We start from the raw sequence: 15,841 nt of genomic DNA on the forward strand, positions 1-15,841 counted from the left end.
GATTCTTTTGTAGCATTTTGTCTCATGAAACAAAATGATCGATTTGATCATTCGCAGCACTGTCCAATTAAGTTACCATAGTTAACTGGAACATCAAAGGACAATCATTTTGGGCTTTGGGCCAAAAAATGCCAGAAAGATGACAGGAGAGGTAGGGGAAGTGAGCAACAGATGGAATGTAAGTCCTTTGTGCCAGATTTTCTAATTTAAGTGGGAACTCCCTCAATTAAAATGAAGACCCTTTGAAAGAAGTCAAAGAACATGAAAGGAAGGAAAAATACTGAGGAACATTATTTATTTTTGTGCACTTTCATTGTGCAACAGGGCACGCCAATCTGACACACTGGACAACAATCCAAATAAAGATTCAAACTTTCAAAACTTACAGGTGCAAAATAAGACAAGTTCATCTTTTATCTGTTAAAGAGAACAGCATTTAGATGTTAGCATTTAGCTCAAAGGGCCGCTGTGCCTGAGAGTACAACCTCACAGAGCCACTAGCACTGCTGTAGACTATAAGGTTAGTTTCAACATTGCTCTCAGATGGGTTTGAAGTTTGATACTTCTTGAAAGTTACCAAATATTCTTCAATTCTTCTAGAGTGGGCTGTACAGAAGAAGAGGAAGAATATCAATAAAACAATGGTCAAGACCTGTATAAAACAATGACTAATTGTTAAGCTTTATGCAGGAGTATCACCTTCCATACATCATGTACGTATTTCAACAGATGATTTTTAGTCTGTAAACTCCTGACTGTGTTGTAGATTGATGGATGAACATTTTCATTGAGGTCAATATGTCACAAGTAAAGGCTGCAACCCAAACTGGGCTCTCCATCCTAGCCTTACACTTGGTATATGGGTTGTAATTCTATAGGAGAAGTGGGGGGTTTGAACAAACACAAGTTTTTGGGAGGAGGCGTGCGTAGGTGTGTGTTTCACCACTCTCTGCTACAGTATTAAATAGCTTTCCTTCACATACCTGTCACCTTGTAATCAATAATGCTAGAATAACACCCGGAACACAACAGCCATCCGTAACCTGTCACTCATTCACACCTGAACTTATCCCCACATGCACACAAACTCAAAAAGCATCTATCATCCATATATGTCTGGTAGCTGCTCAGACAGGCACTCATAAGTACACTCGGTAGCTCCGGAGCTTCCAGGCATCATCCATCACCTCGGCCCACCAGAGGGGGTCCATGGCAGGGACACACACAGGCAGCGAACCTGATCCACACCAGGCCACAGACTGGTCACACACAGACCTTCCTCTGGGGATGGACAAATGCAAACACACATAAAACACAGGTCACCCACGACCGCGCACACAGGTGCCCTTTTACATTGCTCCAAGCTCTACTAACACTTCAACTCCCTCTCTGTCATTACGCTGAGTAATTATTTTCAATCCTTAATCAACATTCTTAATTAAATCCTCCTTTTTTCACTACTTTCCACCCATTCTCGCCAGGCTCTTACCCTCCTCCTGCTTCTCCCGCTATGCGGATTATGTTTGCAGTGCTGTGTATAAATAGCGCTGAGTAGGTGGCCTTGTAATGGAAACACAGATATAGAGCTATCAAAGGTTCAGTCCCCTTCTTTCAAATTCTGAACACATTAATCAAGACTTCTGTTCAACAGATGTTTCTAAGCACATGTGTTGGCTGCTTTCTGTGTATGTGCGGCTGCAAATGTGCAGTGTGCACCCGTGCATGTCACGGCAACATGCAGGCTCAGTGAAGGCCTCGGGTAGGCTTAACGATGTTGAAACAAATAGCTCAATGAACTCGCAGATGTGTGCTTCCATGCAACATCTTCAGCCTGCTTCATTCACAAGCTGAGGTGTAGTGACTGAAAGAAATGAGAATGCAACTCAGTACAGAGGTAACGGCGTTCATGACATACAGTCCCGGGAAACATTATCAACTCTGCTCTTCCATTAGCGTCAGTCATGAGACGCTTAGTGTGCTTCAGTGTACATTGGGTGCCTCTTTCCTCATCCTATTCCCATGACGTGGTTCTTCTCAAATGGCAAAATACATGGTCTTATCTTGCTGAGAAAACAGCCTCAGTTTCTCTTAATATCGTCATAAAAGTTTTTGTTTTAAAGATCAGATTTGCTCTGAAGGACAAACTTAAGTTTATATAAACCAAAATGTATTTAGTACATATCCTCTTCTGTTGATTTTCTGTTTGCTTCATCTGCTTGAACATTTTACAATGTTTATTTACTGTTCTTGTGGTTCACCATGTTCTTTGTTGTGTTGTTACAGAGCATTCTAGGGAATAATAGCACCCATCAAGCCCACAGCCAAGATGAAACCAGTCAGTAAAATGCAGCCATGTTCACTTACCAGGCCAGCTCTCCCCTTTCAACCAAGTCTTTTACAACATGGTGTTCGGGTTCTGTCTCTTACTTCCAGGGCTTGTTGAAGGCTCTAACATTTTATGTAGGGTGCTGGAAAGGAGGCTCCAATCGATTGTCAAACCTCAGATCTAGGAGGAGCATTGCGGATTTGAGATCCCAGGGTAGACCCTCGCTAGAGAGACTAAACATCTCGTCTGGCCTGGGAATGCCTCGGGGTTCCCCAGGAACAGCTGGAAAGCGTTGCTGTGGAACACGACGTCTAGAATACCTGTGACCCGGCCCAATAAGTGCGAAGAAAATGAATGGGTGGATGATTGATAGGTGTATGATCTCTTGTATCTAAGAGTGCCCCTGTTTCGGTGTCAGCATGGTGACAGTGAGATAAAGTGGTTGACAGTTTTGGTTCAGGAATAAGGCACCATTGTTATGTTTTCAGGATTACCTCATTTAATTTACAGTCAGGGAGTCAGCAAGCTCCTGCCATATGCTGCTTGAAGAAAAACTCCCTCCTCTGAGCAGTAATATATGAGTATCATGGATTTACAAATAAGAATTAACACATAAACATCACTGTTGAGGATGAGTATATTTTTGCGTGGTTACATCATGTTTTGTGATTTAGTTACTGTGTAGTTTTCCATCATGAGTCAGAGTTGAGTCAGGAAGTGACAGTTGCAGCTATAAATGCGTCTTCACTTGAATGCTGTGGTGATGGAAGTGGTGTCAAGGAATCGTGGTACTGTTGGTACACAATACTGAAAAAATAGAAACAGAAGCAGAACTGTGAAAATAACCTGAACAGGCCTCTGGAGCAGGATAAAGTCAAAGTCACACATGCAGGCCTCACAGAGGATTTCACATGTGAAATGTATATTCCTTGATTTGTGCCAATACCTGGACAGCTGTCTTGACATTGTTAAATCCCTTAATACTTTTTTGGCCACTTGGGTGTAGCGGATACAAGCTGCTGACAGTTCACTGACATTTGATCACCTTTTAGATAGCAGCCTTTTTACACATTCAGGAGACATGGAGAAATATTAGCATTCAATTGGAGTTATGCATCTGGACACCTGATGAATGTAAGCACAAGATTCACACAGTGAGAGTGAACCAAAAAAGTAAAGTTGTATGCCGGTTTGTCACAAGCGACACCTTTCACAGTACACATTCACAGTACACACATACTCATTTAATCCTTTGTTATTTGAAAAAATATTCCTCATAGCAGCTTTAAAGATCTTTTCATCTTTTGTTATCAAATGAATCAATTTGTCTGCACAGAGAGCAGGAAAGTTGTTAAGCAAAGAGAGGAAATATCCACTATAACCTGCAAAAAACATCTGGATATGATATCTCGCCGCTGCTCAAGAATGACGCAGAAGGAAAACCAAGAGTCCCACCCTTGCAACCCATGTCTCCATTCTCCTGATCTTTGCCATCACTGAATATGTCAAACCCTCATGGAACATTTTACACAAACTTATGCAGTGAAGGTGTTATTGATTATAGTCTACGTTTACACATAAATCACTGGGGGAACACAGCTTGGAGACATCTCTGGACAAAAAGATGAAGATTGGACCCTCATGGCATCAAACTGCTGCTGCTAAAAAAAAAAAAACAACTTCCTCCACATAACACTGGGATGTTGCCAAGGCAATGACATGAATCACTTCTTGTTTTTCTGGTCTTATTTTAAGATGCTATTCATGGGTGTCTCGTATCCTTTGTCTGCAAGTAATGTGATTCTCCCACTGGTCACTAGCATAATCATTGCAACAATCATCCTATTTCTTTATGTATTCATAGAAATGTTGAACATTATGGGCTATTCTGCCTTTATATTACACAGAGGATTTGATATGGATCTGAGTACACTGTGAAACACATCCACACATGCAGGCACACTGAAAAACACACACACATTATTTAAACTGTCATTATGAATTAAGGAACCTGCCCAAACAAATCTTAAGTCTTAGTGAGTTAATCTCACAGTGAGGTGGAATGTTTGCCTTAAATAGTGCAGAGAAACTCTCAAAATAAAAATAAAGATGCCCTTTTAGAATCCAGATTTGGTGTGGTTGAACTTTCCCTCACCTCCAGCAGCAGGGCAGGGACACAGCAGAAAAAACAGAGAGCGGGCCAGGGGAAATTCCTACCAGGGACGCACTAGTGTCTCAATACCGTAGGAATGCACAAGTGAAATCTACATGACTGTCATGACAACTACAGATACGCAGTGTGATAAACCTTGGCCATGCCCAGCAGGTTGTTATTGCTGCTGTTGCTATTGGTTGTTATTTGTTAGTGAAAAGCTGCAGATGTGGTCTTGTAACAAGATTATGTTGACATATGTAGAAACATCAGCACAAAATTAAAATAATGAATTGTATCATGTAATGTATCTTATTACAGCAAAAAAAGCATCTTCCTCAAACGTATTTCTTTAGATAACAAACTTTATTCCATAAGGAATATTCCAGTCATTTAAGTTCAAACAAGAATAATATTAGTGCTGCATATTGTAATGCAAATTTGGCACGTCTACCTTTAATTTATATGGAATAGTTTGACATTTTAGGAAATATACTTTCTTGCCGATGGTTAGAGAGTTAGTTAGAAACAAACAGAACATAATGAGAGCAAATTAGTGAGCTTTAGAAGTGCTGGATGGCAAATTCTGTTACCTCTGGAAAGAGGCACAGGCCTGCTGTTTCCCCCGGTTTCCAGTCTTCATGCTAAGCTATGCTAAGCTGTTGGTTGCATCCAGGTGGCAACCTCTGGGTCTGAAAAGTGAAGCAAATGAATGTGGAAGTGCCTTAAACGTGCATTCTGTCTGGTGGCCATAAGCGGGCGACTCCTCTGGTTGCAAAGACAAGTCAGATTGTGTGGAAGTCTATGAGAAAATGACCTTACTTTTCACTTGACTTATTACCTCAATAAACATTGTAAACATGAGTTTATGGTCTCAATCACTAGTTTCAAGTCTTCTTCAATGCAGCATGATGATCATTTAGTGAAGGATGGTCCAATTCTGAGTAGAATAAACAATAAAGCAAGGTAACAGGTTTTCAGCTCCCCAGTGCTCGACCTTACATAACCCAGTGAGGGAACACACTGTCACAGCCTGAACAACAACATTGATTTGTTCCATTGCTGTACTTTATTGCTGGGTGGATCACCTTCAATACTGCCAGCGTTTCTATGTATCTGTTAAATAGTTTCTAAATTAGTGAGAAAAAGATTTGTCATGGCTGGTGTGGATTTGTGGTTTACTTGCGTGCTGCACAACTCCCTATCGGGCCTCCATTCCTGTTGATGGAGTAGCTCGTGAAATCTGTTGGCAGAGGGCCCATTGATCCTTGCTCCTCAATTGTGATCCATATTTTCTGTATTCTCTTCTTCTCTCTCAATGCCGTGGGGTGTTTCCTGGCAAAGACGATAAAACATAAGTGCATTCCTCGTTGGAGCTGCTCCGGCTTGAGGAAACTATCAGGGGGCAGGTTAAATGCTCTATTTATCTCTGAAATCTGTTGAACTCTTTTCTTTGCCATTGTTGGATATCACTGTGGATAACACTATAACTTTGTCACATTTAATGCAATGCATAAACAGTACCCGAACCCAAATTACATGTGGCTTGTACCAATAAAGCTGTTTCTTTCCACTCCATCTTCTCTCATCTGATGAATAGAGCAGTATTTGCGTTACTGTATAGCGGAGTCCATTATTAGCTGCTTCTCATGCTGGCTATCTGCCAGAACCCTGTAGAAAGCCACTCAAAGAGGCCAGCACCAGCCGAAGCCTGAAGCGTTCCCATGCCAAACAAAAACACATCCCTAAAGTCAATATTGGGCTTTAATGTAGCCAGGCAGCATGCAGGAACAAGCAGAATACCACAAGCAAAAATACCTCAAAGGATATCTAAAGGCTGAATGAAAACTCTCAGATGGTCGGATCGGTGAAGTGCTCTCGTAGGTCTGTGTGTCTCCAGAGGGCTATAACCCATCACACTTGTGCTCTCACTTCCGTCCATTCTCTGTGTGAGGTTAATTGGACGGTGGGACACTTTGTCAGGATGTGTGTATAAGTCTTTACAGTCATTCACACTGGCCTTTTTTTTCTTTTTAATGGGAAGAGCTATTTCCCCTGACAAAGGCGCTCACGTGTTTTACTGAAGGCTCAGATGGAGTACAAAGGTGACTTAAATCCAAGCTATGATTCTCGTACAGTGACAACCACTATTTATTTATTGTTTCGTGCTTTTAAAGAGTTATTTTCTGACAATTGCAATGACTGTCCTTCTGTGCTGTTGATAAACAAAGAGAGTACACAACAACTCACGTGCAAGCTGTGGCTTGATTGCATTACAAAATATTGAACCTTGAGTGTTTGTGGAAGGACGTGGATTTTCTTTGTTGAATTTTGTGTTGTTGTTATACCAAGGCTTCTCTTTCAAAAGATACCTTGATCTTAAAGAGATTACCTGATTAATTAAAGGTTATAATAAACAAAGGTGAATCTGGAGAGAAAGCCACTGCCCTTTTATTTTGAAAAATGACTGAAGTGCCGAAGCATTAGATGCATCAGAAATACCCCGTTATCCTCGTATGGTGAGTCATCTGTCATCTCAGAAAAATGCACCACCAAACAACAGGATTGGAAAGAGTACGGTTCGTTATCAGCTACTTTACAGCAGATTTTTTTGGGGACCTGCAGGATTTTTCCTGGATTTTTTCAGACTTCCTTATACACCCGCCTTTTAGCTGCACTACCAATACATCTGCATTTACTCACTCACTTGTGGATTACGACGCTACGCCAACATGCAGAACATTGTTGTGATAAATTATTACACACAGACACACATTGGTATATTTGACAAATGATTAATACATTTAATGAGCTGTAGGAGGTTTGAGCTTTTAATTGTGTTCATCATCAGTAATGAGAATCCTGTGTAACTATTTATTTGATCTTCAAGTATTGTAAAATTGTCTGATTTTGTTAGCAACTGCTTTGATAGTTAACTGTGTCAAAGACAGAAAGAGAGAATGTCACAAAGAGTTATTTTGTTTGTTCAACTTGTTATGTAAGTAACTGCATCTGTGTTCATCCCAGATACCAGTGTCCTGGTGTTGAAATCCCTAAACGCCTCTTCACTGAGGAGAAGGATTTTGGAGAATTTCTTGATACTGCTCGGCTCTGAAGCACTCTCGACGGTGGGTCCAACGGCTGTTGGAAACACCAGATGGGGTCAGGATTCATATTTCCACTCGGAACATGTGATAGTGATATTTGTCTGTTTTTTTTTTTCGAAATAAATTTATTTCCAAATGCGATCAATGCTCAGTGCCAAAGAATTTTTCAACATGTTATTCTTTTCCACAGCTGAGTAATGCTCTGCAGCTGATGTTTGTGTTGTATTCTTAGCACTGACAGCGTGTTAACTCTTCCCAGCAGATGAGGGAACCCTCATGATTCACAGTACAGCCTGCACATGGATATCGACCAGGCTGCTCTCTGAACAGTTTGGACAAATGATCTTGTTTGTTTCCAGGTTTGGTTTAGCTTTGTAAGAATGTATGACTGTATATCACGTCTGTGTGTATGTGTTTGAATATATTAAAGCAAAAAAAAGCATCAGAGAAACTTTAGATTTTGTTTGGCTGATACTAGCTATCTAAAAACACAGTTTAAAGCAATTCAGGATTACACCAGTTTGAATAAAATGAAGGAATAATAAAATAGATGATCAATAAAAATCTCTCTGTATGATCTCATTAGGCAATTTAATTAGAACCGGATTTTCGGTTTTCATAAAGCAAACTCCTGTACTCTAAGAGTTCATGTTGTGAGAAAATATTAAACCCTGCTGTGTTTTCTCAGCAGCCTCCTTACATCCACAATCTTCAAATATTAAAGATTAAATCAGGTGGATTAGATGTTTTATGAAGTCGGGAGGAAAGCTTCGCTCCCATAAACCTACTCGGGGGCTACTGCTATTAAATCACAAAAAAAGAAAATTCCGAATAAATCTTATTTTATTCTTCACAAGCTCATGTTGTCATTTTGAAATGTCACCGGTGCCCCCGTGGTCACATTTCTGGCCCTTTCAAGTGACACTTTGTCACCCATAAAGCACTAAATTATGACATTTGGAAAGGTCCAATTCTCCCTAGAGGGGGTTTTCACATGCAATTACTGTTTTATGCTGACCACTCCTGCTCTGAAGTGTTCTGTGGTCAGGGTACATACAGTTGAGGTCATGTCAGAGAATACGCACCGTGACATAAATTATTTTGATGACACTAACAGATTTGGACATGTAGCAAGACAACATCGAAGCACATGAATGTTGAAGGACCACTTCGCTGATTTAAATTCCTTTCATGTACTTCTAATGGTGTGATATACACTAAAATAAATCCTGCAATCACAGGTCAAGCAGCACAAATAAAGACTTTGTTTTCCTGTATCCAAAGTCTCAGTGCAATGTGGTTAATGATTACAGGTCTGGGGCCCACAGCAAGTCTTTGCAGCTATTGCATTCCCTGTGAGTGCACCATCATAATATAAAGCCCTTTTACAACATCCAAAGAGCACCTTTTTTCCGGCAGGAAAACAAACTTGATTGGGAGCATTAACCTCGTGAAGGGAGGCAGCACCCACCCCACCCTTCCCTTTACAGTTATGGACCCCCGACAGAGCGACATAAAGCCCAGGAAGGGAGAGGCTGCAAGGACACATGTTCCACACGTTCCTTCCGACCATCACAAGAAACTAGTGTATCGCTATCTGTTTGCTCAGGAGTCTAGAGTCAACTGCTGGGGGGAAGCGGCAGGAAGGTTTCAATCAAGATAATACATGAAAGTTTGGAGTTGTACCAAGTCGTTGATAGTTAACCACGTCAGAGGAAAAAGAGTCTCAGTTCCTGTTCCTGCCTTCTATAACAAAGGTTAAAGGTCACATAAACCCAGTTCATTAAAGGTTACAGCTCACATATTGTTCCGAGCAAATGTGCACGTCTTGAAGTGCACTTAAAGCATACACACAGGAATTCTCTCCTACGTGGAATTAGCATACCATTTCTCCTGCAGATTAGCAATTGTAATATAGGAGGCTGATTTTCAGTGGGTTGTTCATTGGATCTGAGCTCGCCGTTGGTTTACCAGATAATTAATTCGTAGTCGGTAAATGATGCACTTCAAAAGACCGTTAAACAAGTTCAAACATGTTTAATTCACACTGCTGTGTGGCTGTTAATTAGCTACCTGCAACAGCTAAATCGTAACCTGCAGGGACACATTTGAAAGTGCTGATGAAGCCATATGCCACCTTAGAGAAAAAGTAATACCTTGTGGGAACAAATATTCATTTAAACAATACTCTGACCGAAAAAAAAAGACCAACACAGACCAATTTAGCAGCCGGGAATGGAATTGATTAGTCTTCAACTTTTCAACCAAAGATATTTTTAAATTGTCTTCACAGATGACTGAGATGCAGGAATGCATGTAACGAGGACCGCAGACCATACAGACCATATACGCCATGAAGAAGTGGAATATGTACAGTGCATTTTGATCATCCAAATAAATTCTGTATGTTTTAGCCATTAAATGTGGAGGGGCCCACTCTACGCCCATAAGATGAGATGGTATTACAGAAAAGCAAGACTTAAAGCTCAATCTACAACTTAAGGCTGTGAATCATCTTTAAAGCAGTAATGGAGTACAGTACTGGTAGTACTGGTTATTCTGGATTGTTGTTAAGATGCATATGTCAACAATGGGCAATAGAGAACAGCTTGACAGCATCCTGAAGTCACATTCCTGAGCTGCACTTAACCTAAGAAGGTGTCTTTAATGGGGACCTCCAGTGAGCAGAGGCCTATAGACTGAAATGATGTGCTTGGTGTTGGAGCTGTTTACAGTAAAGGTGAAGAATGTGTCTTTATGTCAGCTGCAAGAGAAAGAATGAACCCTCTTAAAGACAAAGCAGAAATGCATCAACCATATAAGTGCCATAAATCAACCCTGTGTTATTGTTTCACCGATAGTTAAAAAGATAATTGTCGCTTATTGAGCTGTAGTGAATCTTCCCTGGACTCCCACATCAACTCTGCTCTCAAGACATCATGAAGGACTTCTGTATGCACAGACTTATGGGATAAAAACCCCTTGCAGACATGGTACTGGTCCACAAAATGACTGTCAAAGCCAGAAGCTGTTTTACTACCTTCCTCTGAGACTCTGGAGGCCCCAGTTCTTTATGAAGCCAACTTACTCTACATCAGCCCGACTCAAAAATTGAATATATCATCTTCCTGTCTGCCAGAGTACACCGTGCCACCAGTGTTTCCATCATTGCTGCAGTAAATGCAAACAGTGGGTAAAACTCGTAAATGTCAGATTCTGTTTAGCCAATCTGGTTATAGAGTGTGGCTCTTTGTCGGCTGAGCAGTGTGCTGCAGAGGCTTTTTAAAACCTCAGCCATCTGCTTCTTATAAATCACAACAACTTACACATCCCATCTGAAAATAATCATACCATTTCAGTGGCAACAAATCAAATCAAGAAGAATATATATATATATATACTGTATATATATATATATATATGTATATATAAATGTGCCAGTACCAAACCCTTGATCTCTGAAGAGTTATAGAGACACCAAACTGTAGGAGATAAATGCCATTAGGTATAGGATTATGCAGGTATTGTGAGACATCTAAGACTAATTAAAACTTGTGTCAAATAACCATATCTTAGAGATGACATGATCAATTTTGTTTGTATGACATCACAGTTGACGTCATTGAGTGGGATGCAGGTGAGCAATGACTGGAGAAATAATAAATGTAGTAAATAATATGAGATTTTATTTATGAAATTGAATTATTCACGACTAAAGTGTTTTGTTTACAAGCATTTTATACACCTGCACTAAGATTTAGTTTTCATGGAAACCTATTGGCTTGTTTTGTCTGTTTTGTTGTTTGTTCTTTCTAAGTTGGTGTCAGGTAACGTGGGACAATGAAGGCTTTTCCAAAGGTACGAGTGCTACTGACCTTTTCTTCAATTATTATCATTGCAAGAGGTTTTCTTCCTTCATTACAGGTATCTGGCAGACAATACTTTGCAGGCTAACTTGCTCCCCATCCGGCCGACGGATTGAATCAGTAAAATCTATTTTTTTAAAGCCCAGACAACTTTATATCATTGAATGCCTGTGTCCTTGCAGCACCAAGCGTGACAAAACGTTTCTTCTACGGGGCCATCAAACTATATCTATCCGGTCATACTCGGTAACTTATATTTACAGTGTTGGGACAGCAGAAAGAGACAAATTTAAGGTCAACAAGAAATCTGTGAAATCTCAGAGAGGCGTTAAATTGTGAAACCATGTGGCTAAATACAGAGAGAAATAGAAGCAAAGGGTATGTTGGGATAATTTGAAGAAGGGATTCAAAGGGTTTGGCAATTTATGCCTTTTACACCATTACGCAAACGGTGTGTCCCACATTAGTTGGGGCCTTGTTAATGTGTTCCACATGATACAATACACTGGTTATGACCAAACAGTATTACCCAACAAAGAACCTTGTTTGGTTTTTAGGTTGTGTTCACATAACTTCTTGTTATGACAGTTCCTTGCCGATATGAGCTTTGCGCCATCTAGAGCCAAGAAGGGGGAAACGTCTATTTTGAAGGCGGAAGTTTGACACCACAGGTGCATCAAGTTAACAACTGACACTAGTGTAAGACCGGAAGTGAGGATGTTTTGCATAAAATATTACTATTCGACACAGCAAGAAAAATAATATTTGATTAAAGTCATTTAAAAATGCTGACTTGTTTGACCTGAAAGATTGTAGCTGCAAATGTATTGACAAAGCAAAACTTGAATTATTTACTTTCTTCCTGTTTCCTTTTTATCCTTATTCCTTTGCTTTATTTTGAAGGGTATCGTCGGAAGTTGTGCTTCATGTTGTGGTTAACTGGTGTTCGCTGGCTGGCTGCATGCAGAGACAGTAACAGCAGCATGGCTTACAGTGCGAAGATCGGTCCGTCCATCCTGAGCAGCGACCTGTCCTGTTTGGGCAGCGAGTGCGTGCGGATGATGGACTGCGGGGCAGATTACCTGCACCTCGATGTTATGGACGGGTTGGTTTGTCAGTTGGTTAACGTTAGTTAAGACAAGCTAGCACGCTAACTAGCGAGCCGATTGGGAGTTCAGTGCGTGAGAGCTAAAGTTGGCTAACACCAACAAGCTAAACTAGCTTGCCAAGAAGTTAAGCCGGGAAAGCCAATATTTATGTAACTGGATTTAAATGGCTTAAGTCTGTCGATAATGAGGCTTTCAAACCCTCAGGGTGTCAAACATTATAATGTCTTGCAAGTGTTAACAACATACTTCCTCCTCCTGCTTTCTGGTTTTGTCATTGTTTACCTTCCTCTTCACCTCTGCGTTTGTTTGCAACTGTTCACGCAAGACGAGAGGATTTCATCACATCTGCTTTTGTTTCCCCTTTAAGGCACTTTGTCCCCAACCTCACATTTGGACATCCCATGGTAGAGTGCCTAAGGAAGTCAGTAGGCCAAGACCCTTTCTTTGGTGAGCGAGACTTACCTTAACCTAATAACCCCATTGAATTGAATCCTGAATGCATCTGCTGTGCCTTGTGCAGTATTGTGACAGTGATCATGTTGCAGACATGCACATGATGGTGTCTCGGCCCGAGCAGTGGGTGAAGCCCATGGCTGCAGCAGGAGCCAACCAATACACATTCCACATAGAGTCCACCACCAACCCTGGTAACCTCATCAAAGAGATCAGAGAGAGTGGCATGAAGGTGAGAACATCACGCTGCAGGCTGAGGCATTAGCATCAGTGCTGCATGTAAAAAAAAAAAAAAAGTGAAATATTAGCATTGATCAGCTACATACAAAAGTGCTAAGGCGACTGTATTTTCTATGTCTTCATACTAACACTGTGTGAGCTTTGTAGGTGGGTTTGGCCTTAAAGCCTGGGACTACTGTGGAAGAGCTAGCACCTTGGGCTAACCAGATCGACATGGCTCTGGTCATGACTGTTGAACCTGGCTTTGGAGGCCAGAAGTTCATGGAGGACATGATGCCCAAGGTAAAGTCAAACCACAGGCAAGAGGAAGGAAAAACAGGAACCATACACACCACAACAACATACATTTAGTCCATAGGATGTTTTTGATTTAAACTGTAGCACCGTCTATTTTTTCCGTCCTACTAATGTACTAATTGTGTTGTAGCTATGGTGTTATGCATGTTTCAAGCTCTTTGTTTTATTTCTGTGTGTGTGTCCAGGTGAGCTGGTTGAGGAGTCAGTTCCCATCATTAGACATTGAAGTAGACGGGGGAGTCGGCCCTGACACTATTCACAAGTGTGCAGAGGTAAGGGATTCAAGCGCATATCGCTCACCTAAAATTCCGATCCAGTTTTGTGTGTTTTTAAGTAACTTTATGCTCATTCGTGCTGCAGGCAGGAGCCAACATGATCGTGTCAGGCAGCGCTGTCGTGGGCAGCGACGACCCTCGCTCTGTCATCGCTCTCCTGCGCACCGTGGTGGCTGAAGCAATCCAGAAACGTTCGCTGGACCGCTGAGGTGTCCTCTTTGTGACGAAGCTAACAGCCCATCCCAGCAACAGACTCGACACACACTTTTCTGGGGTTGAGGTCAGGGGTTAGGGTCAGAGCAGGGCACTGATGGCCTAATCCAAATCACTTCGATGTGAGTGACACTGCACCGTGCCTCTACAAAACATTTTGAATTCCATCCTGTCCGACCACAATCGCCTCTCTGAACAGTTAACTGAATTTGAGTCTCATCTCAGCATGCGGGACATCCATTTGAAGACCGGAGCTGAGGTTATGCTTGTTTCACATATGTAAACATTCCAGAATATTGTTTGACACTGTCTTAAATTGATATTATGGAAATAAAATGGTCCAAGGAGCACTGTGTTTAGAAAATCTTCAGTTTCGCGAGTCATTTTCTGACTTCCATCTGAAATCATGTTTCATAAATTCTGTCTCTTTCAGCAGTTTGGTTGAAATGAACCATTCACAACTTGCTGAACTGCTCAGCTTACATATTGTACACTTGTAAATTCAATGAGAAATGCTTTTGCAAATTAAAAAGACTCCAATGAAGTGAAGTATAGATTCTTATAAGTTTGAATTACGACCAAATTGTAAAAGAAAATAGTGTTTGCTGGCCTATTAAATTAAATAACCCACTGATGTTTTTCATTCAGCATGGGGAACGCAGTACACACTTACACATTATCACTGATGTGATGGTACATTATTATTATTTTGAGGTAAAAAAAAAAGAATCCTCAGAATATATCCCTTGTAATGATGTCTTTAGAAAAGGAGGCATACAATATGTGATAATGAATGATAATCTGAAGTGAAACCAGAAGATTATATTCAATTGTTTTTATATAGCCCCATATCACAAATTTGCCTAAGAGGAAATCCTCTGTCCTTGGACCGTCACATCGGGGAAGGAACAACTCCCCCAAGAAACCTTGAACAGGGAAAAAACTATTGAGTGCTTCCTCTCCCAGGATGGACAGAAGTACAATAGATGTAAAACTAGTAACTATGTAACTACATACATTTACTTAAGTATTAAACTTGAGGGGGAAATTGTACTTTTTACTCCACTACATTTCATTGACAGCTAAAGTTACTAGCTACATAGCAAAATGAGATCTTTTAATGATAAGTAAATGATGCTCTTAATTCTTCAGTATTTTACTTACAACTTGAATGTGGGATATAACTTGAAATATGCATAAACTAAGCTGCGTTACTGACTTTTACTCCTTTTTCATACACTAGATGGCGAGTCTGGACAACAAGCATAGCTGCTATCACCTGGGGGGCTCCATGTCAGTGTAAGAAATCATTTAATTAAAGTGTAAGCATTTATTATTCATTTGTAAGCATAGACAAATATTTTTACACAGTTCTAGATTAGAAACGCAGAGCTGTAATCTATAATGCATTCAATTCCGTAGTGGGAACAGCGGCACTAACAGCGTTGCAGAGAATCGGCTGCAGAATGAGTGCCACTGTTGTTTGGCAAAAGGATTTGAAACTTAAGTGTGTTGTGCGACTACAGTACGTGCATACCGACTGTTTCAACTTTTGCCCGTTTTCCTCAGTCAAAATCATCACATTAATAAAGTTGTGTGTTTTTGTTAGTCAAGTGAATCTCGTGCAGTAGCGCTGCCACTGACCATTTAATTGGAATAGAAATAAATGAAATTTAGTGAGTTTCCAAGAATCAATATGTTATATTGTATTCGTTGAGCCAGACTGAGATATAGAAGCCTTTTTCCGGAGGACACCCAGAAACACCACAGACATGTGTGCAGCATCCTCATCTCTTTGAGAGC

At 40.7% G+C, this 15,841-nt stretch overlaps 1 protein-coding gene across 1 annotated transcript; it reads left to right on the top strand.

The window, feature by feature from the left end:
- Positions 1-12,396: 12,396 nt before the first annotated feature.
- rpe (ribulose-5-phosphate-3-epimerase) lies at positions 12,397-14,385 on the top strand. Its single transcript, XM_031869450.1, has 6 exons — positions 12,397-12,556; positions 12,928-13,007; positions 13,106-13,245; positions 13,401-13,535; positions 13,736-13,822; positions 13,911-14,385. The coding sequence occupies exons 1-6, from the start codon at positions 12,435-12,437 to the stop codon at positions 14,031-14,033; spliced, it is 687 nt and encodes a 228-aa protein (XP_031725310.1). The 5' UTR covers positions 12,397-12,434; the 3' UTR covers positions 14,034-14,385.
- The last annotated feature ends 1,456 nt before the right edge of the window (positions 14,386-15,841 follow it).

The sequence above is a fragment of the Anarrhichthys ocellatus genome, unplaced genomic scaffold (genome assembly GCF_004355925.1).
Source record: "Anarrhichthys ocellatus isolate YVR2014 unplaced genomic scaffold, GSC_Weel_1.0 scaffold47, whole genome shotgun sequence".
Classification (NCBI taxonomy): Eukaryota; Metazoa; Chordata; class Actinopteri; order Perciformes; family Anarhichadidae; genus Anarrhichthys; species Anarrhichthys ocellatus.

Excerpts from the sequence above, each read along its gene's own strand:
- rpe (XM_031869450.1), top strand. The coding sequence starts at position 12,435 with ATGGCTTACAGTGCGAAGATCGGTCCGTCCATCCTGAGCAGCGACCTG. Across the intron at positions 12,557-12,927 it reads CACCTCGATGTTATGGACGG|GCACTTTGTCCCCAACCTCA; the intron begins GTTGGTTTGTCA and ends TTCCCCTTTAAG. Across the intron at positions 13,246-13,400 it reads TCAGAGAGAGTGGCATGAAG|GTGGGTTTGGCCTTAAAGCC; the intron begins GTGAGAACATCA and ends TGAGCTTTGTAG.